The sequence below is a fragment of the Ascidiella aspersa genome, chromosome 7 (genome assembly GCF_963924565.1).
Source record: "Ascidiella aspersa chromosome 7, kaAscAspe10.2, whole genome shotgun sequence".
Taxonomy (NCBI): Eukaryota; Metazoa; Chordata; class Ascidiacea; order Phlebobranchia; family Ascidiidae; genus Ascidiella; species Ascidiella aspersa.
Genome location: NC_139453.1, coordinates 7,353,892 through 7,375,360, shown reverse-complemented (window position 1 = coordinate 7,375,360; position 21,469 = coordinate 7,353,892). Strand labels below are relative to the sequence as shown.

General features: G+C 36.4%; 2 protein-coding genes across 2 annotated transcripts; one reads left to right on the top strand and one right to left on the bottom strand.

Annotated features, from left to right (window-relative positions):
- Nucleotides 1–626: 626 nt before the first annotated feature.
- On the bottom strand, nucleotides 627–3,742 carry LOC146137492 (small ribosomal subunit protein eS8-like). Its single transcript, XM_083393380.1, has 3 exons — nucleotides 3,365–3,742; nucleotides 1,677–1,812; nucleotides 627–833 (listed from the first exon to the last, which is right to left on the bottom strand). The coding sequence occupies exons 1-3, from the start codon at nucleotides 3,697–3,699 to the stop codon at nucleotides 678–680; spliced, it is 627 nt and encodes a 208-aa protein (XP_083249506.1). The 5' UTR covers nucleotides 3,700–3,742; the 3' UTR covers nucleotides 627–677.
- A 1,707-nt stretch (nucleotides 3,743–5,449) lies between these two features.
- LOC146137491 (long-chain-fatty-acid--CoA ligase 1-like) lies at nucleotides 5,450–17,875 on the top strand. Its single transcript, XM_083393981.1, has 14 exons — nucleotides 5,450–5,653; nucleotides 6,099–6,213; nucleotides 7,064–7,131; nucleotides 7,689–7,890; nucleotides 8,845–9,053; nucleotides 9,726–9,854; nucleotides 11,149–11,252; nucleotides 12,273–12,381; nucleotides 12,856–12,983; nucleotides 13,511–13,626; nucleotides 14,616–14,884; nucleotides 15,550–15,666; nucleotides 16,347–16,547; nucleotides 17,245–17,875. Exons 1-14 carry the CDS (start codon nucleotides 5,456–5,458, stop codon nucleotides 17,380–17,382), a joined length of 2,103 nt encoding a protein of 700 aa, XP_083250107.1. The 5' UTR covers nucleotides 5,450–5,455; the 3' UTR covers nucleotides 17,383–17,875.
- Nucleotides 17,876–21,469: the final 3,594 nt, after the last annotated feature.

Below are 21,469 nucleotides of genomic sequence, written 5' to 3'. Positions count from 1 at the left end.
CAAACGATATTGTTTTGAACTTTTTAATTCTGTAGCACATGCTGATAAGAAAAGTAACATCAACGCAGCAGCGGTAGAATTATTGTAGGTTAGAGAAGTCTTTAACTTAGCAAGGTCACCATGCTCTTTACGCAGTGGTTTTTACCAGTAAACCTCTAATACACTAGCAGGCCAAGAAATACTTTTTGAATTCCAATATTTGCTATATTAGGAAGCCTATACATAGAGTGCACTAGACCCAATTCATTTTTTTCAACGCCACCCCTAAAAATATCAAATAGATTTTGGGCAACCCAACAGGAATTTTTGTTGAGTATTTTACTGAAGGGAACTGGAACAACACAATCAATTTTTAACATATAGATGTAGGAAAATGTTTTTTGGTAAAGTACTCTTTAACCATACACAAACAGTTGTTTAAAAAAGCTTATTGAGCAAAAATCAGGCACACCACGGCACCAGGAACCCCAGTTGAGAACCACTGATCTAACGTGTAAATTTGACCAAGCGAGCGACGCAACCCTCGTTTTTTCGATACGAGATTTGCAAAATAAATTTGAGACGAAAAAAAACCCTAAACCTTTCTAGCAGCTTTTATTATATTGACAACAACAAAAACAAAAAGCTACATTTTTAGTTGGCTTTATTTGCGAGCAAACAAAACAAGGAGCATTAATTTATTTGCCCTTTCTGGCGCGGATCTTCTTCTGGTAGAACTCAAGTTCCTTGCCCTCGAGGATGTATCCGTCGGCACGGCCACATTGACCGGGGCGCGACGAGAGGCGTGCCAGAATCCTGCCCTGGACGAACTGCTCCTCAAGACTGTGAGCAACCTGTTGGACAAGTTAAATGCACGGGTAAGTGTGAATTTGTTTAAACATGCATTAAACCATTTGTACAACTGTGATCTCAAACTTAACAAATAACATAACTCACATAATAATACAGTCTTTGTAAAATGGGGCAACAAGGTTAATATATGGGATAGTGTTGGTTCGTTTGAACATGCTTTAAACCATTTGCACAACTGCGATCCACACCTCTAGTCCTATCAAACAATGATAATGGCACATATTATAATACACAGCCTTTGAGATAAGCAACCTGTATGACAAGGTAAATGCATGGGTAAGTGTACGTTCGTTTGAACATGCATTAAACCATTTGGGCAACTGAGAAAAGTCCTATCAAGCAAGGATAACAAAACACATAATCCTTATATTACACAGCCTTTGTGAGATGAGCAACCGGATCCGCATTTAAAATGTATGGGTAAAGGTTTGGTTCATTTGAACATGCATTAAACCATTTGTGCAACTGAGATTGAGACCTTAAGTCTCATCAAACCGCACACATATAATACACAGCCTTTGTGAGTCGGCAACCTGTTCGATAAGTTTAATGTATGTATGAAGTGTGGGTTTGTTTGAACATGAATTGGACTATTTATGCAACTCAATTTGGACCTTAAATCATATAAAACAGATCACAAACCAATAACAAAAGTGACAAAAAACATCATTTTTAAACTTTCTTGTACAGTTGGGCGCAAAATATAAGCTTGACATATTTGTCAAAAACACGGGTTACCAAGTTAAACAGACGTATTTCATTTTATTGAATGGTTAATCTATAAGCCTTTTAAGGAAAGAAAAACAATAAGGATGCTAAACTACCTTTGGCAACTTCTTTCTTTCTTCATATTTCTTCTGGGTCTTCTTCGATCGTTTCTTGTTGAAGACCTCTTCTTCCGCATCAGTGAGTTTTGTACCTCGCTTGCGTCCGAGGGGCATCGTGTAATGCGCTTCGTACCTGAAGGTAACAAGTTGGAACATATTATCCAAAGCACCATAATCCGAAAGCCATTAAGAAACACTCACTAGTTAGTAGTAGCAGTTAAGATAAGTTACAGCAGAACATAAAATATAGGTATTCAAAATACAATGCAGGTTGAAATAAGGTTAATATGTTAGGGGAATTATGTTTATTTGAGTGGTAGAAGCAAATAAAATTTGTATAAATGTTTCAAAAGATCGACAAAAACACGATGTCTTGCTTTTAAAATGCTTTTCGTAAAGGTTTTCTCAAATAATTTAAATAGTTTTATTCAACAAAATAAAGAGTTTTATTCAACAGCTCAAACTGGCAAAAAGTGCCATCGAATACTGGTGTTCAGCTAATTTGAAAAACAAGACGACAGTAATATTTCATGGCACTTAAGGCCAAGATCTTGGGTATGCACTGCCAAATGAAAAGTCTAATCCTATTTTTTTGCACATCTTAGGTCCTTTTTTTTGCACATCTTAGGTCAGCAGGTTTGAAAAGTTAGTTATAGTTAGGGCCCATAGCCACCGATTTTGTGTTAGCTAGCCATGAAATGTACTCAACAGCAAAAAAGTTAGGCAAAACATTTCTAGCAGTGCAAATTTCACAAATATTGAAAAAAATGGATTGAAAAATGAAAATTTCCGAGAATCCCGTCGAAAAATTATAAAAATTTTGTCATTATGATGTTTAAAATTATTTTATATTAGCTCCAAAGATTTAATTAGGCTAAGACAGCACCCTTCTTTGTTTTTATTTTTAAAAAGCGCATTTTTTGGTAGAATAAATTTAAATAAGTTTTTCCGCTGGTAAGCACAAATAAGGCAACTAAGGCAATGACTTTAGCAGGGTTGGTAATATTTTTTTCTTTTATCGGTCAAAAATGACATTTCTTTTTTAAGTTTTGCTTTGTTGCCGAATAACTGAAATTAAAAAAAAATTCCCCGAATTTGGGATTGTTAGTTCGCGGGAAATCCCAGGAATTTCCCGTTGAAACATTCCAGGAGAGGAACCCTAATTCCTACCACACAAATCTCATCAAAAATTGTAATTATGTCGCACATATTTAAGCTGCATAACTGTGTCAATATTGAAAGTTTTCGGGCCGGAGGTTGCAAATGCTATCCAACACTTTTTTTTAAATTTGGCGGACACAAATTGCTTTAAATGATCTTGAATGTATACAAGTCACAGAATGCACATTGGCACATGTTCCACATCCCCATGGAAACCTTAAATGTTAAGTGACTGATTTTTGGTTAGGGGTTATTTTTTTAGGATCTAAATGAATTCCAATTTAACCAAGACTTAAAAATGATTTAAGCAAACAGATTTCTCCAACAATACAACAAATAGATCTCGCACAGATGTGCCATATTAGTTTAATTAGCTTTACTATTAAAACACCCTAATCTTGTCACAAATATGTGTGAAATTCTTAGCAAGTTAATAATATGACAAAACTATACACAAAATTCTGTCTAATTTAGTTTTAACTTACAAGACCAAACCGAACGGGTTAAAACTAAATTAAGTTTACCATTGTCGGAATGGTGTGCTGTCGATTTGGACGATGGCTCCCTTCACCAGGGTCTTGGTACGAAGCAACTCGTTGTTGCTGGCGTTGTACATCACGTCGATGATACGGGCTTTGCGCGAGCAGCACTCCGAACCCCACGAATAGTTACCGTTGTCCAAACGCAGCCCCCTGTATTTCTGGTTACCGCCCCTGGTACGGACCATATGCACCCTTTTGCCGCCGATTTTGGTGTTGGCCGCGGGTCGCCCCAATTCGAACTTTCGCTTCTTGCGGGGCTGGGGCCTCTTGCCCCCCGTTGCGCGCCGTTTATGCCATGAATCCTGCGAAATACCCATTTTAACTGAGCAAAAGAACTGGACCCAGCGATGAAAAGACCGAAAAGGCTTGCGCATGCACAGCGGTTCTCCAACATACTCGCTGTAGCGAGCAAACTTTTTTGATTTAAATGGGGAGTAAAGACGTTACCTAAAATAAAAGTTTGCGCCGTACTAACAATCTCTGCAATGTCAAAACACCTATACATTTTTTTACATTATCTTTAACCATTATAGTTTACTAATAACTTCCGTTAAACTTGTTGGTCAAACAATATTTTTGCAACCTTAAATTATCCGCGTGTTTTTACGTTACAACAACATATTATGTTCCCTACTGCGATGCGACTGGTATTTTTTTATAAGATGTTTGATTCAGTAAGTCGAACTGTTTGACTTTTCCAGTTCAGATTCGTTTCGTGTTCAAGGATTATTTGTGAACTCGTTTAATTCCGGTTTCGGTTCGGAACGATTCAAAAGTTCAGTTCAGTCCTTAATTGTTCGGCTCTTTAAACTCCTTGATTCCGAAATTGATTGCGAAAAATGTATTCGAATTCTAGTTCGAATTCTATACGGTACTTTGAATTCTGGGTTTAAAGAATTCTTTAACACAAATTTCTAACTTCATTAAATTTGAGAAAAAAATAAATTAATTCTAAACCTGAAATACTATAATTTTAAATTTAATCTAACTTTAAAAAATAAAAAAAGTATAGTTGTATATCTGATTTAGATTTTGCTATAATCTTGGTCAGACTGCGTTAATTATAGAATTTGAAAGCCTGCCTTGTAGCGATATCACATTTCATCGCGGTACCTGTCCAAACAATAGGCCAGACTTGTCATTTGAAAGGGGTTGACGCTGGACGTTTAGTAGCCTACTACAGTTTTACGTTGCGTATACGGTAAAGCGAGTCTGAATTTAATCTTGCTTCTTGCAACCAAATTGAATTACAATAAGCCACTATGGGCGTTTAAAAAACAAGTTTTTTTTAGATTTCTGTTATTTTATGTAGGGTACTATATAGTTCTTTATAAAAGTAGGTTCAGAATTTGAAATACGCAGTCCAGAATTTTGAGTAGAAGTAGACCTACAGTACATTGTACAGAAGAGGAGTTAATTATTATTGCCCGCTTTAAGTTATTGTCCACTGGCTTTATTCGGCCAAAGTGACACGACTCAACTTAAAAGGTAGGTGTTTTAACTGAGAAAAAAAAACATTTACGTGACGTGTTAGGCAGAGTTGAAGGAAGAAGCCAACATGAATACCAGTCTTTTGGGCAATATAATGTGATGTAAAATAGTAGAACAAATCAGCCGTTGATGTTGACGGTACAAGGATGTTCCCTTGAAAGCAGTCGTCATGCGCTATAGTAAATGGCAATCGGACAGGATTGAGCATGAACAACTGACAATGTTATGATTTTAGCCACTTTTTGCAACACTAAAACTAGGGCTGGCCAAAATGTTTATTTTGCAAGGTATGAAATAATGGTTCGTGTTTCAAATATGTGTGTTAAAACTTTGTAGATTTTTTTGTTGTAGCCTACTGTGCAAAAGCAAAAAAAACCTTTAAACTAGCCAAACACAAATTAATGTCACGTTCCTTGCGAGTTCAACAACAGAAAACGAGGGACATAGACGTAAAATACCGACAATCCTTATATATTTAATATGAGCCAACAATAATTCTTTATTAAATCATTTTTTCTGTATCTAAAATGGTTGTTTTATATTTAATTTGAAGTTGCACAAAACCTTTGAAAAAAAACAGAAATGAGCGACCAACAGAAAACAGCGCAAATCAGCCAGGGCACCGTTCCATCGATACAACAAGAAACAACAACACAACAACAACAACACGGACAAGAAGAATCCCAACAAGCTGAAACCGCACAGAAAGTCGATCCGAATTGCACTTACAACTATATCGAACCTGAAGTTTTGTGTAAGAAACAGACGGTGGCAGTCGCGGTGAGAAACTTTTATAGGCCTACTGTTGTGTTTGTTTTGTACTTTCCTTTTTCGACTTGTTATAACCTACATTTTGAAACATTGCAAGTACAACGTACAACGTTTGATGTGTTTAATGTATACAACCTGAAGCTTATAGTCTTATGTTTAATGTTCAACTTACACATTATGTTTGTCCTATGCTTTATCGATGTCCGATATATCTCTGTTTCCGATAAGAATACCAATACTTTGAGCAAAAACTACAGCCACCCGATCTGGTGCCAAATGACGTCATTACTATGATTAAGTTAGCAAAAATTTGCAAAAGTGATTTAGCTGAAAATTGGGAAAGATTTCTTGGTATTAGAACAAAATTTACCTTTACCGCCAACCCTATATATGAGAATACTTTCCCTAAACTAAGCCTATTACACAGCAGCACACTAAACGTATTGTTGTTCAGGGCGATGAAACTGTACGAGCTTGTCCAATGCTGATAAACGGTCAGCCGATCGCCTATATGGAACCAGAGACTCGAACGCTTTATGAGTTGTTTATGAGGGGTCTTAGAAAATCCAGTAAGTCACCTGGGACATCTCACGATTGTTTTGTAATTGTAAAGGCCAGCTTGCGAGACTTGTTCAAAAACGGACGGAACTGTATATTTACCCACTTTGTAGCAGGGATATCGGATAACTTCAGATTTAGGCCGATACCTGATGCCAATGGTTGTAGTGTCGGTATTCATTGGATATTCGGGAGGCATCGGTTTCAATTTGACCCCAAATTTACAAAGGCATTTCTGCAAAGGTTTGCAATTCAAAACTGCAATCCCTACTGTAGGCCCATCTTAAAAATTAAATAGAGTATGACTAGTAAACTAAGGGAAGTAACTAAATTTATGGACGCTTAAGAAAGGAGGTTTGGTTAAATACAAAAATAACCAAAAAAAAAAAAAATGAACTGAGCATTTTTACCCATTTGTCCGGATCCGATAGGAGGGCACATACTGCCAAAAGTATCGAGTATTTATTTAAGAACGAAATGTTAACTATGGTACAAGCTTAATCTGCAGCACTACGGAGTATGCTGTTAACTAGATCAAGGTGTATCTTGCACGATATTGCCAATTTCGGCAATATGTCTCTACAGTTTACGACGTGCTTGCTCTACTTCGGTAATGTGTATACATGCTAGCTTTAAAGAGCGCCTTAAAATCAACTAAAAAACAACTTGTCGGTTTTTTTAAGTTACAATTATTCGAATTTCAAATAACTTCAAAGCTAACAAAGTTCGGTGCCGAATTTGTTATTCGCAGTCATTTAAAATACATAGCGACAATAGAAAAAGTGGATAAAATCTGTTTCAAGCGATGCATTGTACTGTACTTCGTTAGTGTTTTGACTCGACCTAATATTTTTCCTTTAGACGGAGGGCCTTGCGTAGGATGGAAAGCATCACCCACTACTCCTTACCAATGGTTAACATATCAGCAGGTAAATCATTGTTAGCTCATCCTATATTTTTTGACGAACCGTAACCTATTTTTTGAACGAACCGTAACCTAAGAAAACACACAAACCACGACAAAATCAAGACGCAGTTGAAAGGTACAAACCTCAAGATGATTTCGAATTACACAGTACACACACGTAATTGACGTTAACCCAACATGCCGTAACCTTCCAGCCATTCGTCTAAGATAACATAAACTACGTTTTAGATAACAGATGCAAGAATGACGGATTTCTTGAGCTTCGATTCCTGTTTATTTTATCATAAAAACGAAAAAACAGAAAGATTGATTTTGGATGCAAATACTTTTTAGGCGATTTGTAAGACTAAGTGAACCGACTAAACGATGTCTTCGTCAAATTTAAACGTATTTTGTACTATTTTGTCTGTGTTTTATTTTGCGCACGCATCTTGCAGCTCTGTAAGCGTATTCTACGATTTTCAAAGCAATTGGCGCAATAAGGTTTGAACCGGTAGGACGAATCCCTTTAAAGCAATTTTAATCACAATGGATTGTTGTTTTGTCAAACACTTTTAGGTTCTCGATCGTACTAAGAACTTCGGTTCCGGACTTCTGCTAGAGGGCGCCAAAGCGGAGCCGAGCCAGTTCGTCGGAATCTTCTCTCAAAATCGCGTCGAATGGAAAGTGGCAGAACAGACGTGCAACAATTACTCTATGGTGGTCGTTACGCTCTATGAAACACTAGGAGTTGAAGCAGTAAAGCATATCATCACCGAATGTAAGCGGTCGTTGTTTTATCCGATTAGCTTCCACGTCTATTTGAAAAACTAAGACTGATTTCTATGACAAAGCAGGCCAGTGGTGTAAACAAATCACTTTAAATTATCAAGTCCCAGTCAAGTCTTTTTGAATAAATAACAATTTAAGTCCCAGTCCAAGTCATCAGTTGCACAAATCAACTCCAAGTCAATTCATATTTAGCGAAAGTTAGCTTCAAGTCACTTTCTTGTCATAACAAAAAAATATTGAACTATTAGAATTTTTAAACTATTACGATTATGAATAATAACTTAACTAAAAATAAGAGAAACGTAACATTTAGCAAGCAATTTGTTTGATGTGCAAACTTTTGGATAAGTAGCTCCATTTTATAAAAAAAAATACTTGAAGAAAACAATTTATTTCAACCCAAATCAATTGTCCAAAAGAACTTTTTTGCCTAAATGACTTAAGTCAAGTCAATTTATTTAAAAACAGTGACTTAAGTGCGCTTAAATCAAGTAACTAACTTAAGTCATTACAACACTGGTGCAGGCTGGCTTCAACCCAGACCTAATATTAATTTATGTGGCCCGCAGAACATTGTTTTATTCGGTAACTGGTTAACTGTTTGCTATAAGCTCTATAATTTAAAATCTCCAAACAAAATAAAAGCAAGGAAGTTAACACTTTTTAAATTACTTTTGGCACGGGTATTAATAGGCTATCTTGTCTGTGGCCCGCCAACATCACGCAAAGGTTGCTGTACATCAGCCACCAGATATCATTAACCACCTTGCACGAGGAGTTTAAAGTCTTTTATCATAAAACTTTTATTTTTACAGCATATATCTACGCCGGTACACGAAAAGAAAAATGTATACTGTTTTTTTTTACAAGTTTTCAGACCTTTTTCACCGTAAGGTTGTCTAAACGTTCCCTTGACATTTGCTATTTAATAACCTTTCAACAGGCGAATTGCATTACATCGTGGTGGACAAAAACAAGAAAGCATCTTTGCTTCTGAATGGAGTGAAGGAAGGCGATTTCTCGTTCAAGCTAATCGTCATCGTTGAGGAATTGAACGAAGAAAATAAAAAACTCGCCGAGGAGACTGGCACCAAGGTCATGACCTTCAAAGAGGTAGAAGAGGCGGGTGCCAAGGAACAAAAGGACTTCGTGGTAAGCCTTTTCTAATTGTTCGCAGGTGTTTGAAAATACGCACGATCCTACCATGATGTTTTTACGAACTAAACCAGCCTTTCAATTGTAAAATTGTTTTGTTTTTTTTGTCAGAAGGGCAGTTTTACAACTGAAACAATGCCTGGCAACAACAGCATATTCATTAAAACAGCCTTTATCTTTAAAGCAAGCTCTTTTTAAATCACTTAGGTTTCTCTCAAGTTGTTTTTAAAGTCCCAAGTTAAATCTTTTTCAAAACAGCTCGTCAAGTCTTCATCGTTTGTCTTACAAAGTCAACAAGCCCTGCTAGAATGTTATTTTGAAAAGATTCAGTTCTTCTTATGTTATTGTCAGCATTTGTAATATTTTTTCTCTTCCCTGACTTCCCAATTGAAGTGCAAGTCAAGGTATTGACATCAAAATGGCAATCGTGACCGCTTTGAGGAATACTTTCGATTCGATAAGCAAACAAACATTTTGCCAAAATACTTAAAGCAGGGAAAACTAAACCGTACTACATTTAGTTGTGGTAAGAAAGGGTTTTCGAACACTATGTTGGTTGATGAAGATATATATAATAAATCATGTCCGCAAAACACAATCTACCGCCCATAACTGCTGTTAAGTAGGTGGCGCTTGCTTTTAATTTACGCCGCTTTATAATTCTTTCAGCCCCCTAAGCCTGAAGACCTGCACACAATCTGCTACACTAGTGGAACAACTGGAATGCCTAAGGGTGTAATGTTGACTCACGCCAACGTGATAGCTAACCATGCCGGGATCTACGCTCTTGGTTCTAAGGTAAGTTGACTATAGGGAACAGCTTGGTTAACCGTGGACCAGTGGTTTTACTGGAAGCACAGGAAACTAAACTAGCTGTGCGTTTTTTTTTATATTTTGCCATGGGGTATAGCGCGGTGCTACTAAGTATTATCAGCAGTTGACATAGCGAAGTGTTGACATATTTTTACCAGAGTGATATTCGGTAAAGAATAATAATAAAAGTTCGAACAAAACAAGATGTGTCTAACAAAATAGTTTTTTCTTCGGGTCACGTGAAGATCACGCGCATAGTAATATGGAAGATTTAGTAAGACCAAACCTTACTTGAAACAAGACTCTGTCTAAATATGTCCTAAACATATAAACATATGGAAAGGGTAAGACCAAAACAGGGGGGCCCAAACGTCGCTTACCCTTTCCATATGTTTTAGATGTTTAGGACATATTTAGACAGAGTCTTGTTTCAAGTAAGGTTTGGTCTTACTAAATCTTCCATATTACTATGCGCGTGATCTTCACGTGACCCGAAGAAAAAAATATTTTGTTAGACACATCTTGTTTTGTTCGAACTTTTATTATTTTTTACCTAATAGGCCTATCACTCTTAGATAGTATTCCATTCATTAGCTCTTCGTCAATTTCCAAATTGATGTTAATGTAATCTCAGTCTTATTGCTGTCCTGATAGTCAATTTTAGCACGTGGTACACGGTAGTACGCGGGCCTTTTCAGGTAGAATTCCTTTACATCATTCGGGACATATGACAGACTTCAAGGTCTTATGCAAGTGGCAAAATGAATGTGTAAAATAAGAATATATCTTCTCGCTCTTATACGTAAATGACGACACGACTTCAAACGAGAGCAAATATTCTAATAGATCTAACAAATGACTGACTTTGATCAAGATAGCAAAGTCTAAAGAAGTATTTTTAAACTATGACCTATGGAAAAGATTTGCTGCGTATAAAAGAACTGGCAGCGATTTGTTTTGGTAAATTATACAGTGTGTATTTTTTTTAGATGATTGGTTTTTCAAACAAAATAAACTTTGGCCATTAGTACCTTGCGGCAGTAGAACGCCACTTGATTATCAAAAAAATATAATATTTTAGAGCAGAATGTTTGGTGGTTGTAGTGAGACGTACCACGAATATTAAATCCCATACAAATAGTAAAGAAGTATATCTTGTTCAAACTCAACACGCAGCAATCATGTTTTGTTACATTGTTTGAAAAAATATATTCTGAAAAAATCGCGGCAATTGTCGTTTGTAATAGTTGTTTCACAAACCGTTTATCATCTTTCGCAGACCTTTCTAAGTTTGAACAACACGGACGTCTACATTTCCTTCCTGCCCTTAGCCCACATTTTCGAGCGGCTGATGGTCATCGCAGTCTACTACGTAGGCGGAAGGTAATACCAATAATATTCCGTATGGTAAGCTGTCAGGTAGCAGGGCATTAGATAGCTAAACATAAGTATTTATTTTCATAAAAGAGACTGTCTTCGTAAATTAGTCATTATTTCTTACGCCATTTCCAGAAGGTGAAATGCGGACTGTTTCAATCTTGTAAACAAGTCATTTTGAAATTTTTAAAATAACTCAAGTCCAAGTCAAGTCTTTTGACTGATCAGTCGCCCAGTTCAGTCCCAGGTCATGTCATTATTAGCCCAAGTTGTTTTCAAATTTAAACTTTTTCCGTATGGTAAGCCGTCACATAACAGTGTATTAGATAGCCGAAACTAAGTCTTTCGAGTGGTGATAACTAACTCAAGTTCAAGTCAAGTCGTTTTCAAGTCAAGTCGTTTGCAAAAACAACAAGTCAAGTTCCAGTCCAAGTCATCAGTTGCGCAGTCAAAAGCTCCAGTACATGTCATTATTAGACCCAAACCAATTCGTCATTGTCTTAAAACAAATCGTTAAAATGGCAAACTCGTTTACGGTAAATTGACCGATTATAATAATTAACTAAACAAATAACGATGTGGCCTTTCATATATGATGTGGCCTTCATATCACTGATGATGGCATGAGCATTTGCCGAAACGTTTGAATAATATAGCATGTCGCGTTTTATGTCTATTCGGGCCGTTATTCTCACCATTAAACTAATAACATTATTAAACAAACAGCAACCAAATTATTTTACGAGCGAAAATTAAAACAATCACCCAATTCAAAGAAGCTAAATAAAACTTTTGATTTCAACCCGAGTCATTCGATCGACTCGAAAACATATGTTCAGGTCGGGTCATTGACCTTACGTCAATACAACACTGATGTTTCCTAACAGTTATTTAACCTTATTTACAACCTGGTTGAATAAAATCCAATTAAACTTTGTAAACCCTCTGATTGTTATAGAGCGTTTAAAAAAATGTTAAAAAGTCGCATTGCGACATCTCTAATGGCTAGTATTATTTTACCTCCAGGTGCGGCTTCTTTCAAGGAGACGTAAACCTGCTTCTCGATGACTTCGCAGAACTCAAGCCAACAGTATTACCGATCGTACCTCGATTACTGAACAGGATCTACGATAAGGTATTCATCCAATGCAGCAAACTGCAAAGTAATTGCGTTACACGTTTTGCTCTTAAGACAACTGTGAGATATTGGTTTTGCGATAGGCCTACTGCTGCACCTTTCAAACATTTTTGTGTACATAAGTATATTAGGCTTTGCTTGGCTTGCCAAACGACCTTAGGATTCATTCTTTTTACCCGACGAACAGTCCAAGTCCTTTAAGTGAAATCCGGCAAAATTATTTCGTTTTTTCAATTTTAGCAGTTTGTTTATGACCTAAGACCAAGTAAATTCATTTGTCTAAAAGACTTCATGTCCAAGAGATTTTACCAAAACGATTTAAGTCAAGTCAAGTCATTTAAAAACAGTGATTAAAGTGCACTTTAGTCAAGTCACTACAACACTGTACTTTTGTACCCAAGCATTGAATTTAATGTCCTGGCAAAAATAGGATTTCAATTTACCACAAAGTGAAACGTGTAATTTTGTCAGGTCTGGGCTGGAGTAGCGTCGTCATCGGTCAAAACGTGGATGCTGGAGAGAGCAGTGAAGTCCAAGATTGCAAAGTTGAACAAGGGAGTGGTGGCCAGCAACACAATTTGGGATTTTTTGGTTTTTGGGTGCGCAAATGCTCTCAACCATTACACATTTTCGTGCTGTGAAAAATAGCAGATTTTTTGACAATTGTTGTACAATTTTTTATACGTTTGATTTCGAAGGTACGATTCTTAATATTTCTATACTTGATACCAGTGTTGTAATGACTTAAGTGAAATACTTTGACTGCAGATTTTTACTAACTTATTACAAGATGTAATTGGCTTGTTGTAACAAGTTTACAATTTGCTTTCTGGCAAAAAAGGGTATAATGGTCAGAACAATTAATTTCTTCTAATTTCAACATACAGTTGATTTGAGCAAACTTATTTCTAGCGCTTTGTCCACTGCGTAATTTTTTTAACGCGTTTAATCCTGTTCAAACGTTGAAACCGTTTTGCGAAAAATTAAAAATATCTTCTACTAAAATACTAAAGTGTACAATATTGTTCTTATACTATAAAAAATGCTTATGCAATCATCATTTATCTTCATTCTTAAATAAATTCCTTCAAACATTGGGTGAAAATAAATTATATGTTTTTTTCAGAAAAGTTTCAGCTCGGCTTGGCGGTCGCGTAAAGTGTTGCATAACAGGGGCTGCCCCCATCTCAAAAGATGTCCTCAATTTCATGAGAGTTGCTTTGTCAATTCCCATCGCTGAAGGTAAAAAGATGCACTAATTCTGTTTTCTGTCGAAATCTTGCGCAAATATAAGTTAAAAACTCCTAAGGAGTCCACGAACCGCAGATAATTGTAGAATACCTCACACTCGGAATATCTATCTAGAAAAGATCATTTCAAACAAAAACACGTCTGTTTAAAGAATTTCTCTGACATACAAAACACACCTAAAGACTCGTTCGACGCTAAGTAACTGACAATTAAAAAATCACACAAAAAATTATACTCAGCGTACATGACTGTCACTTGGAAACTCATATTACCACTCCTCAAAAACATAACCCCGAAACTGACGAGCTAACGGACCCACGCACTCATGAGCTAACCAACTCACGCACTCACGAACTCGGGCACTCACCCACTCACGCACACACACACGCACACACGCACACACGCACACACGCACACACGCACACACGCACACACGCACACACGCACACACGCACACACGCACACACGCACACAAGCACACAAGCACACACAAACGCACACACGCACACACGCACACACGCACACACGCACACACGCACACACGCACACACGCACACACGCACACACGCACAAAACAATTATAATACGAGGAATCGGGATTTGGGCTTTATGTCACACTACACCTCATGGCAGGCTGTACTACACCCATCGTACCTTGAAGCGCACGCTTCGTAGTATAATTGTTTTTGTGTCCGTAACACGCTTTTGCGAGCATGTGCCTGTGGATACGTTAGACGTCACCATTCTTATCGCCTTTACTTGCGCCTGTGCTTTTACGTGCATTTTAATTGTTTTCATTTATACTTTGACCTGATGAAGCACGGTTGTGCAAAAGCTTGTCGAGAATCAAATACAATTTGTCTTTATACAGTGCCACTTAATCTTAAGTCTGGCTTTTAGAGATTCGCACCAAGAAAATCGCATTAACACATTACTGTTGTAGACTTGCATGTAAAAACTTACACCCATGTTGATCACAGGATACGGCCAAACCGAAGGCGCCTGTGGAATGTCTGTGTCTATCCCTGGCGACTTTTTCTCGGGCAGCGTTGGAAGCCCGGCCCTCTGCAATCTCATCAAGCTGGTGGACGTGCCCGAGAAAAACTACTTTGCCAAGGACGGCCAGGGCGAGATCTGCCTGAAAGGACCCAATATCTTCCAAGGATACTATAAGAACGAAGAGAAGACAAAGGAAGCGCTGGACGAAGACGGATGGCTCCATTCCGGGGACGTGGGAATGTGGCTCGAGGTCAGTGTTTTTCTCATGGGAATGATGAAACTGTTTGCATTTAGAGAAGCTGTGATTTGCTAAAGTTATCTCCTGCAAATCCGCTATGATTTTATATTTTTCGAGAAATAATACAACATGATTGGTGAAAATAGAAAAGGTATAATGTAACTTTGGTTTCTAAACTGGAAAATCGTTGGCCTCAGTTTAAATATACTCTCAAGTCAATCGTACTTATCAACCATGGAAATCATGTTCTTAGGAAGTTTTTGAAGCAGGTCAAGTTAAAATTTATATTGTTCTATTTGTTTCATTTTTCGGACAGTTGTAAGAAAATATTGTGTGATGTTATAAATATGGTAGAATTGCTTATAACACAAAATGGAATACTTGTAACACAGAACGGAATACTAAATGGAATATTGCAATCTTATTAAATTAAAAAATAAAACTGGCGAAAACATACGCGTTACTGCTTTTTTGTGTAGCGGACGTGGCAAGCTAATGTAGAAAACAAAGAACATAACTAACCGTTAGAATTAGAGCATAACAATCGGATATTTTAGTTAGACGTTGTAGGAATATTTAAGCCCACATAGAATTAGGTAACATTGTGAACATTTCGAATATCTTTGAGACGTTGATATTCCTGCCACGTATAACTAACTATCAATTTAATTTCACAGAACGGAGCCCTTAAGATTATTGATCGCAAGAAGCACATCTTTAAACTGGCTCAAGGCGAGTACATTGCGCCTGAGAAGATTGAACAAGTTCTCGTCCAGTGTGCTGCAATTGCACAGGTGAGCTGGGTCATATACTATACCAGGGTTTGCTGACATGTTTTCAAGTTCGTTAATACAGCTGCATCTATTGAACACGTCGTTTCGTATTGCATCTATGTGAATCGTTCTCGTTGTGTCTTTCATTGTGCAAATTTTAAACTCTAGGTGAAAAATCACTTTGCAGCAGAACCTCTGGGTTAAAAATCACTTTTTCTGTTATCAGTCAAAGTGAGGAATCGTAGCACGTTTTATGAAATTAAAAAAGCTGGTGGACGGGTATGCAATAAAACAATTAGGCTACAATATGATACTCGTTTTCATTCTGTTATAACCAGTTATAAACTTATTGGGAAACTGTACTAACAATCAATCATTTACTCATCTCGAAATTCACTTTTAAAATACCTATGTCCAACCTTTGTTGCTAACTGTTGGAACAGCTCGAACGTTATGAAAGTTTCGTGTATTTTGTCTGAATATTAAACAAATCGCGGTTACGTAACACGTGTCTTTTTTATACACAGCGTGATGAGATTTTCTAGAAGCTGTAGATTTGTACTATAGTGATTCCACATCCCAATATTAACATTTTAATTGAGGATAACCGCAAATGGATAACAAAACCTAATTTCATAAACTTGCCCATTTTTTAACCTAATTTATCCCTTTTTTAACTTAATTTAACCTATTTTATTCAGGTATTCTTGTACGGCGAGAGTTTAAAGGCCACTCTGGTGGCGGTGGTTGTTCCAGATGAAGAGACTCTTCCGGGATGGTGTTCCTCCAAAGGAGAGAACGGGAACTTCGAAGAGCTGTGTAAGAAGGAATCTGTGAAAGATCTCATCTACCAGGACTTGGTGGCTCATGCAAAACTGCGCGGCCTTCAAGGCTTTGAAATTGTAAGTTGATTCATAGCAGTATTGTAAACAAGTCATTTTGAATGACTCAAAGTCAAGTCATTTGTAAAAGAACTTTTAAATAATTTGAGACCAAGTAAATCATTTTTAAAAAAATCACTATTGAAAAACAGTAATTTAAATGCTCTTCAAGTCAAGCTGTTGGATAAGTCATTCCAAAATTGATGTTTAATAGGTTTAAAATTGCAAGTTTTATGTATATATACAGTGGGAACAATAAAAAAACACCTATAAGTTAAAACAGAAGTATCTACTTAGTCTGTGGTAAACAATGCTAATGGAGACTGTGTTCTCCAGAAGACTGTAATAAAATATTTCGTGGAAAAAACGATTTACGAATAAATTCTTTTTTCAAATACGCAAGAAAACGTTTCATGTAATAATTTTTTTTCGAACATAGCAGACGTTGAGTAAAGTACAAGTTGTGACGTTATGCTGAGAGTGAACCGCTTTTTTGACTCGGGTTTGGTTAAGGTGTTTTCAAAGTATTCAGTTTAGTTCTGGTTCAGTTCGTTAAAATCTTAAAATCTTAAGAACGGTTTAGTTTCGGTTATACGGCTGGAAACAGATTGGCTCTAAATCGGTTCATAAAGTTCCGGTTCAGGTTTGGTTCGACTCCCTGTTTTAAATCTAGCCAAAAAAAGAAATATGAACTTAAAAACGAATTATTTTTGTCTAGCCGAAGAAAATCCACCTTACAACTGAAGCTTTCACAATCGAAAACAACCTAATGACACCCACTTTCAAGACCAAACGTCCTCAGGTTCAGGCTCGTTACAAGGAAGAGATCGCCAAGATGTACGAGGGTCTTCAGTGAGAAGAAGGTTGACGTCCCTAACGCTCAGGATAAATGTCTTGTTGCTGTTTAACAGATCGCCTGATTGCATTGATAATTATACTAAAATATTTGGACAACTAGATAATTATAGTTTTTTAATTCAATGAATTAGAGCAAGCTGCGGCTAATTCTAATCCTTATCACATTTGTGAATTGCTTGTTTTCTAAATCTAGTTATAATCTAAATCGTATTTTACCATCTACTTTGTTCAACGGCATATTAGGCTCTCAATCTAAACAAAGAAGGTATATATTAAAAATTTTCTTCGAAACGACTGGTTTGGATGAATCTTGCAGCCTAAACGCCAAAACCAATGAAAAATAGCACTAGCCAAAAATATTTGCAATTTACATTCTGATTGGAATAAATTGCAATTTAAACTAAATTTATTAGGAATAGTTAAATGTAATTGTAGTTAAAATTCTAGTTTATATTTAGTTTTTGTCAAGAATTCAGTAATTCTAATATTAGTCTAATTTGAGTAAACTCAAAATGATCTAATTCTAATTTTAAACTAAATTTAAAAAAACATAAATCTAGTTGTCCAAGTCAATAAACTACTGCACATGCTGTAGGAATTTTTCTAGAATTCTATTTGCAATTGGTTTCTCACGTTATGTTGTTGTATGTAGATCGTTAAGTTCGTCAACGCAAATAAAACCGAAGTTGTAACTTTATCATCTATTCACCAGTAGACGACAACACAGAAAGCCTTCGCAGAATTATCGAATCTGTCGATCAATGATGCAAGCAGGGCAGGCTAGAAAACCAACTGGCCTGCAGTGAGGTTCGAACTCACGATCTCCGACCCTACCGAGACCTTCGCTCTACTAAGTAAATTACAAAACTCGGGGGTAACAAGTCGAGAAACAATAAAGATGTCAATACATTCTGTTAGTACAATCGACTTTACAATGAAGGGATCAATGGTATCCTATCACCATTCAATGAAAGATACACACACATATGTGTGGTGCAACGATTACGGCCGAGTACGTTGGAGAACCGCTGTGCATGCGCAAGCCTTTTCGGTCTTTTCATTGCTGGGTCCAGGGTTTTTTTCTCGGTTAAAATGGGTATTTCGCAGGATTCGTGGAATAAACGGCGCTCAACGGGGGACAAGAGGCCCCAGCCCCGCAAGAAGCGAAATTTTGAGGTTTATCAATTTTTTTCCAGCGCAATTCTGGCTTTATTTTCATATTAGGAGCGACCATCGTCTATAAGTATACAACCAAGATGTTTAAACCTTCGGGTTTGTTTGATTGGTTTATCTGAAACTATATGTGTTACATTTGTTCACTCCTGCCACTTTGGCAATTATCATACATTTTGTTTTATCTTGATTCAAAGCATTTCCCATTTTCACACTTTCTTTTTCAACTGTTGTTACCATCTTTTGAAGCTTCTTCTCGGATGTTGCAATAAGTACCGTATCATCAGCTAATCGAGTATTGTTGAAGTTTAATTCATATATATAGTTGTAAAACAATTGGAATCACAACCATCTCAAATAACAATAATGACACATACATTACAACATTAATGACCTTCGAGGGTCTTATCAAATATCATACATCGAAAAAACTAGCAAACTATCTCGACGTATTCAAATAGGCGTTAAACAAGTTACCTGCAATTTTCGCCAAAAACTGATCTAAAAGTCCTACCTGTTTTCAAACGATTATTTAAATTTGCTTATTTTCAGTTGAAAAAAACAGATGCGATATGTTTTAACCACAGTGCTGGGCGACTGATGAAAATCTCGCAAGATTTGTGCAAGCACATATATTTACAACTAGTGTAGGCCTACGCTATTTAAACAGAAACCAATTAGAAGGGCTTTATTATAGGCACATTTATCCTGAGCGCTGGGGTGCAACCTTTTTCTCACTGAAGACTCTCATACATCTTGGCGATCTCTTCCTTGTAACGTACCTGAGCTTGTGGATATCTTGTGTTGAAAGTGGGCGTCAGCTAATTGTTTTCAATTGTGAAAGCTTCTGATGATAGGTGAATTTTCTTTGACTGTATAGCAAAGTTTTGCGCTTTGGCAATTGTTCGACCAACAATAAACGTGAAACTTTTTTTTACAAATTCTACAAAGGGTTGTTAGTCTTTTTTCACGATGAAGAATGGTTGTTATTAAATAGTAGATAGCGTTTTTAATCATTGCGATATAATAATGTACTCATTTCAGTATCTGTAAGGCAGTTGTTCTTTAGCTTTCGTGGTTAGTGGTAGCAAACAGAGACCTAAGCACGCTGATCATCAGAACATAGACGTTTGATATATTTTAATCGCTAAATAACGCGTAATTTTCACCTAGTGATGTGTTAGGCTGCGTTTGCAAAACCATTAACCATGAAGTATTCTGCTAAACAAAGTAATTGTGCTAGCATTTTTTTTGGCGAGATATATTATCGTTTTTCCCGACTACATTAGGAAATTACAAACTATATATAGATTGTTGTTGGGTAAAAACGATTCTTAAGGTTTTCAACCTCGCCATTGGGTAGCTTGTATAGCATCTCATGCAACCCATTCTTGCTTGTATTGTTTGAATCACTGTGTTAAGTGCACATGTCACTGTTTTCAAGTAACTTGACTTGACTTAAATCTTTTCGACAAATGACTTCGGTTGAAACGAAGTGTTTTCATTCAGCATATTTTATTAAAATAGTGTTATATATCTTAAGATTTGCACAAACATAATGTGATTGCCATATGCCTATGTTGCGTTGTCTGTGATATTTTTAATTAAGTTATTGCTCAAAATCCAATGAATTTACCATTTATATAAGTTCAACATTTCATTATATGGCAAGGGCTTGATTTGGAATTGACTTGCTCTTAATATGAGTTGTATGTTTTTATTAAGTTTTTGCGAAACAAACAAGTATGGAGTTGTGGGTTTAGTTTGGTTTGGTTTTAGACAACCACTGGCAGTAGCAGAAGCTTTTTTGTGTAAAAGTGACTAGTTTTCAACAGCTTTTGTGTTAATAATGTATTGCATCATGTATAGATAGTTATTTCGCTAAATGAAGTATGTCGATCGCTTTGCAAGAACATACCGAAATTTAATTTAAAAAAGATTAAAACGTTTTCAAAAGCAAAGCTAGCGATCACAAGTTATGCCATTCCTTTCAATAAAAATAGGCAGCTTGCAAATTAAAGGTCCCTATACTTTGGCCTGATGAAGAACGGTTTGGCAAAAACTTGTCAAAATTTTCTAGATTTAGAACAATTATTGCTATCAGCAAATAGCGAATTTATTGTGTCTTGCAACGTTTGGTTTTATAGTGTCAATCTTGCCCCCTTTGCTACATGTCTACAGTTAATAGATGTCGTTTAGTAGTAAAACAAATTACTTTTATTTAAGGTTTGTTTCACCATCACGTAAATGTGTAAACATTCGTGTGGAATTTTTTTTCCGCTTTTAGATTGCGTTCCAATCCATCGAATTTGAAAGGTGTGTGCTTAACGTCCAATATTATAGTTTGCAGTTAAAGATGCGTTAAACCATGGGCCTTTTAATACAACAGTGTTGCATATTAGACGTTTATGTTGCAAGAAATAGCAAATGAGTACACTGGTACCCGCTGTTTTGCAGATTTACGATTCCAAGTCGTAAAAGTTTGTTTGAGTTGATAACTTCCGCATAAACATTTTTAGACCAAAGGGTTGTTGTGGAAAGGATGTACGTGTAATGACTTAATTTTGCTAGGACAATATGTCCGTATCGCTAACATAAACACGTGTGTACACTTTTGAAGAATAAAGAAATAAAGAAAAAAAGTACACCAGTTTAATCTTGCCGGATTTTGATACTTTTGGCACTTCGTTTTAAATATGGCAATCTATTTGTAATCTGTTTTTAAGCTAGACATATTTTAAGATTTAGTTTTATTAATTATTTACCTGAATTAAACCGTTTAGTTTAGGCAGTCTTGATAGCTGAAAAAGTCGTTTGTCGAAGTTCTTAAAAAGTGTAGTTACCTGTGTAACTACTAGATAATTAGCGGTTCGTACTTGGATGAAATATTCGCTGTTTCTCGAAGTTTCTAG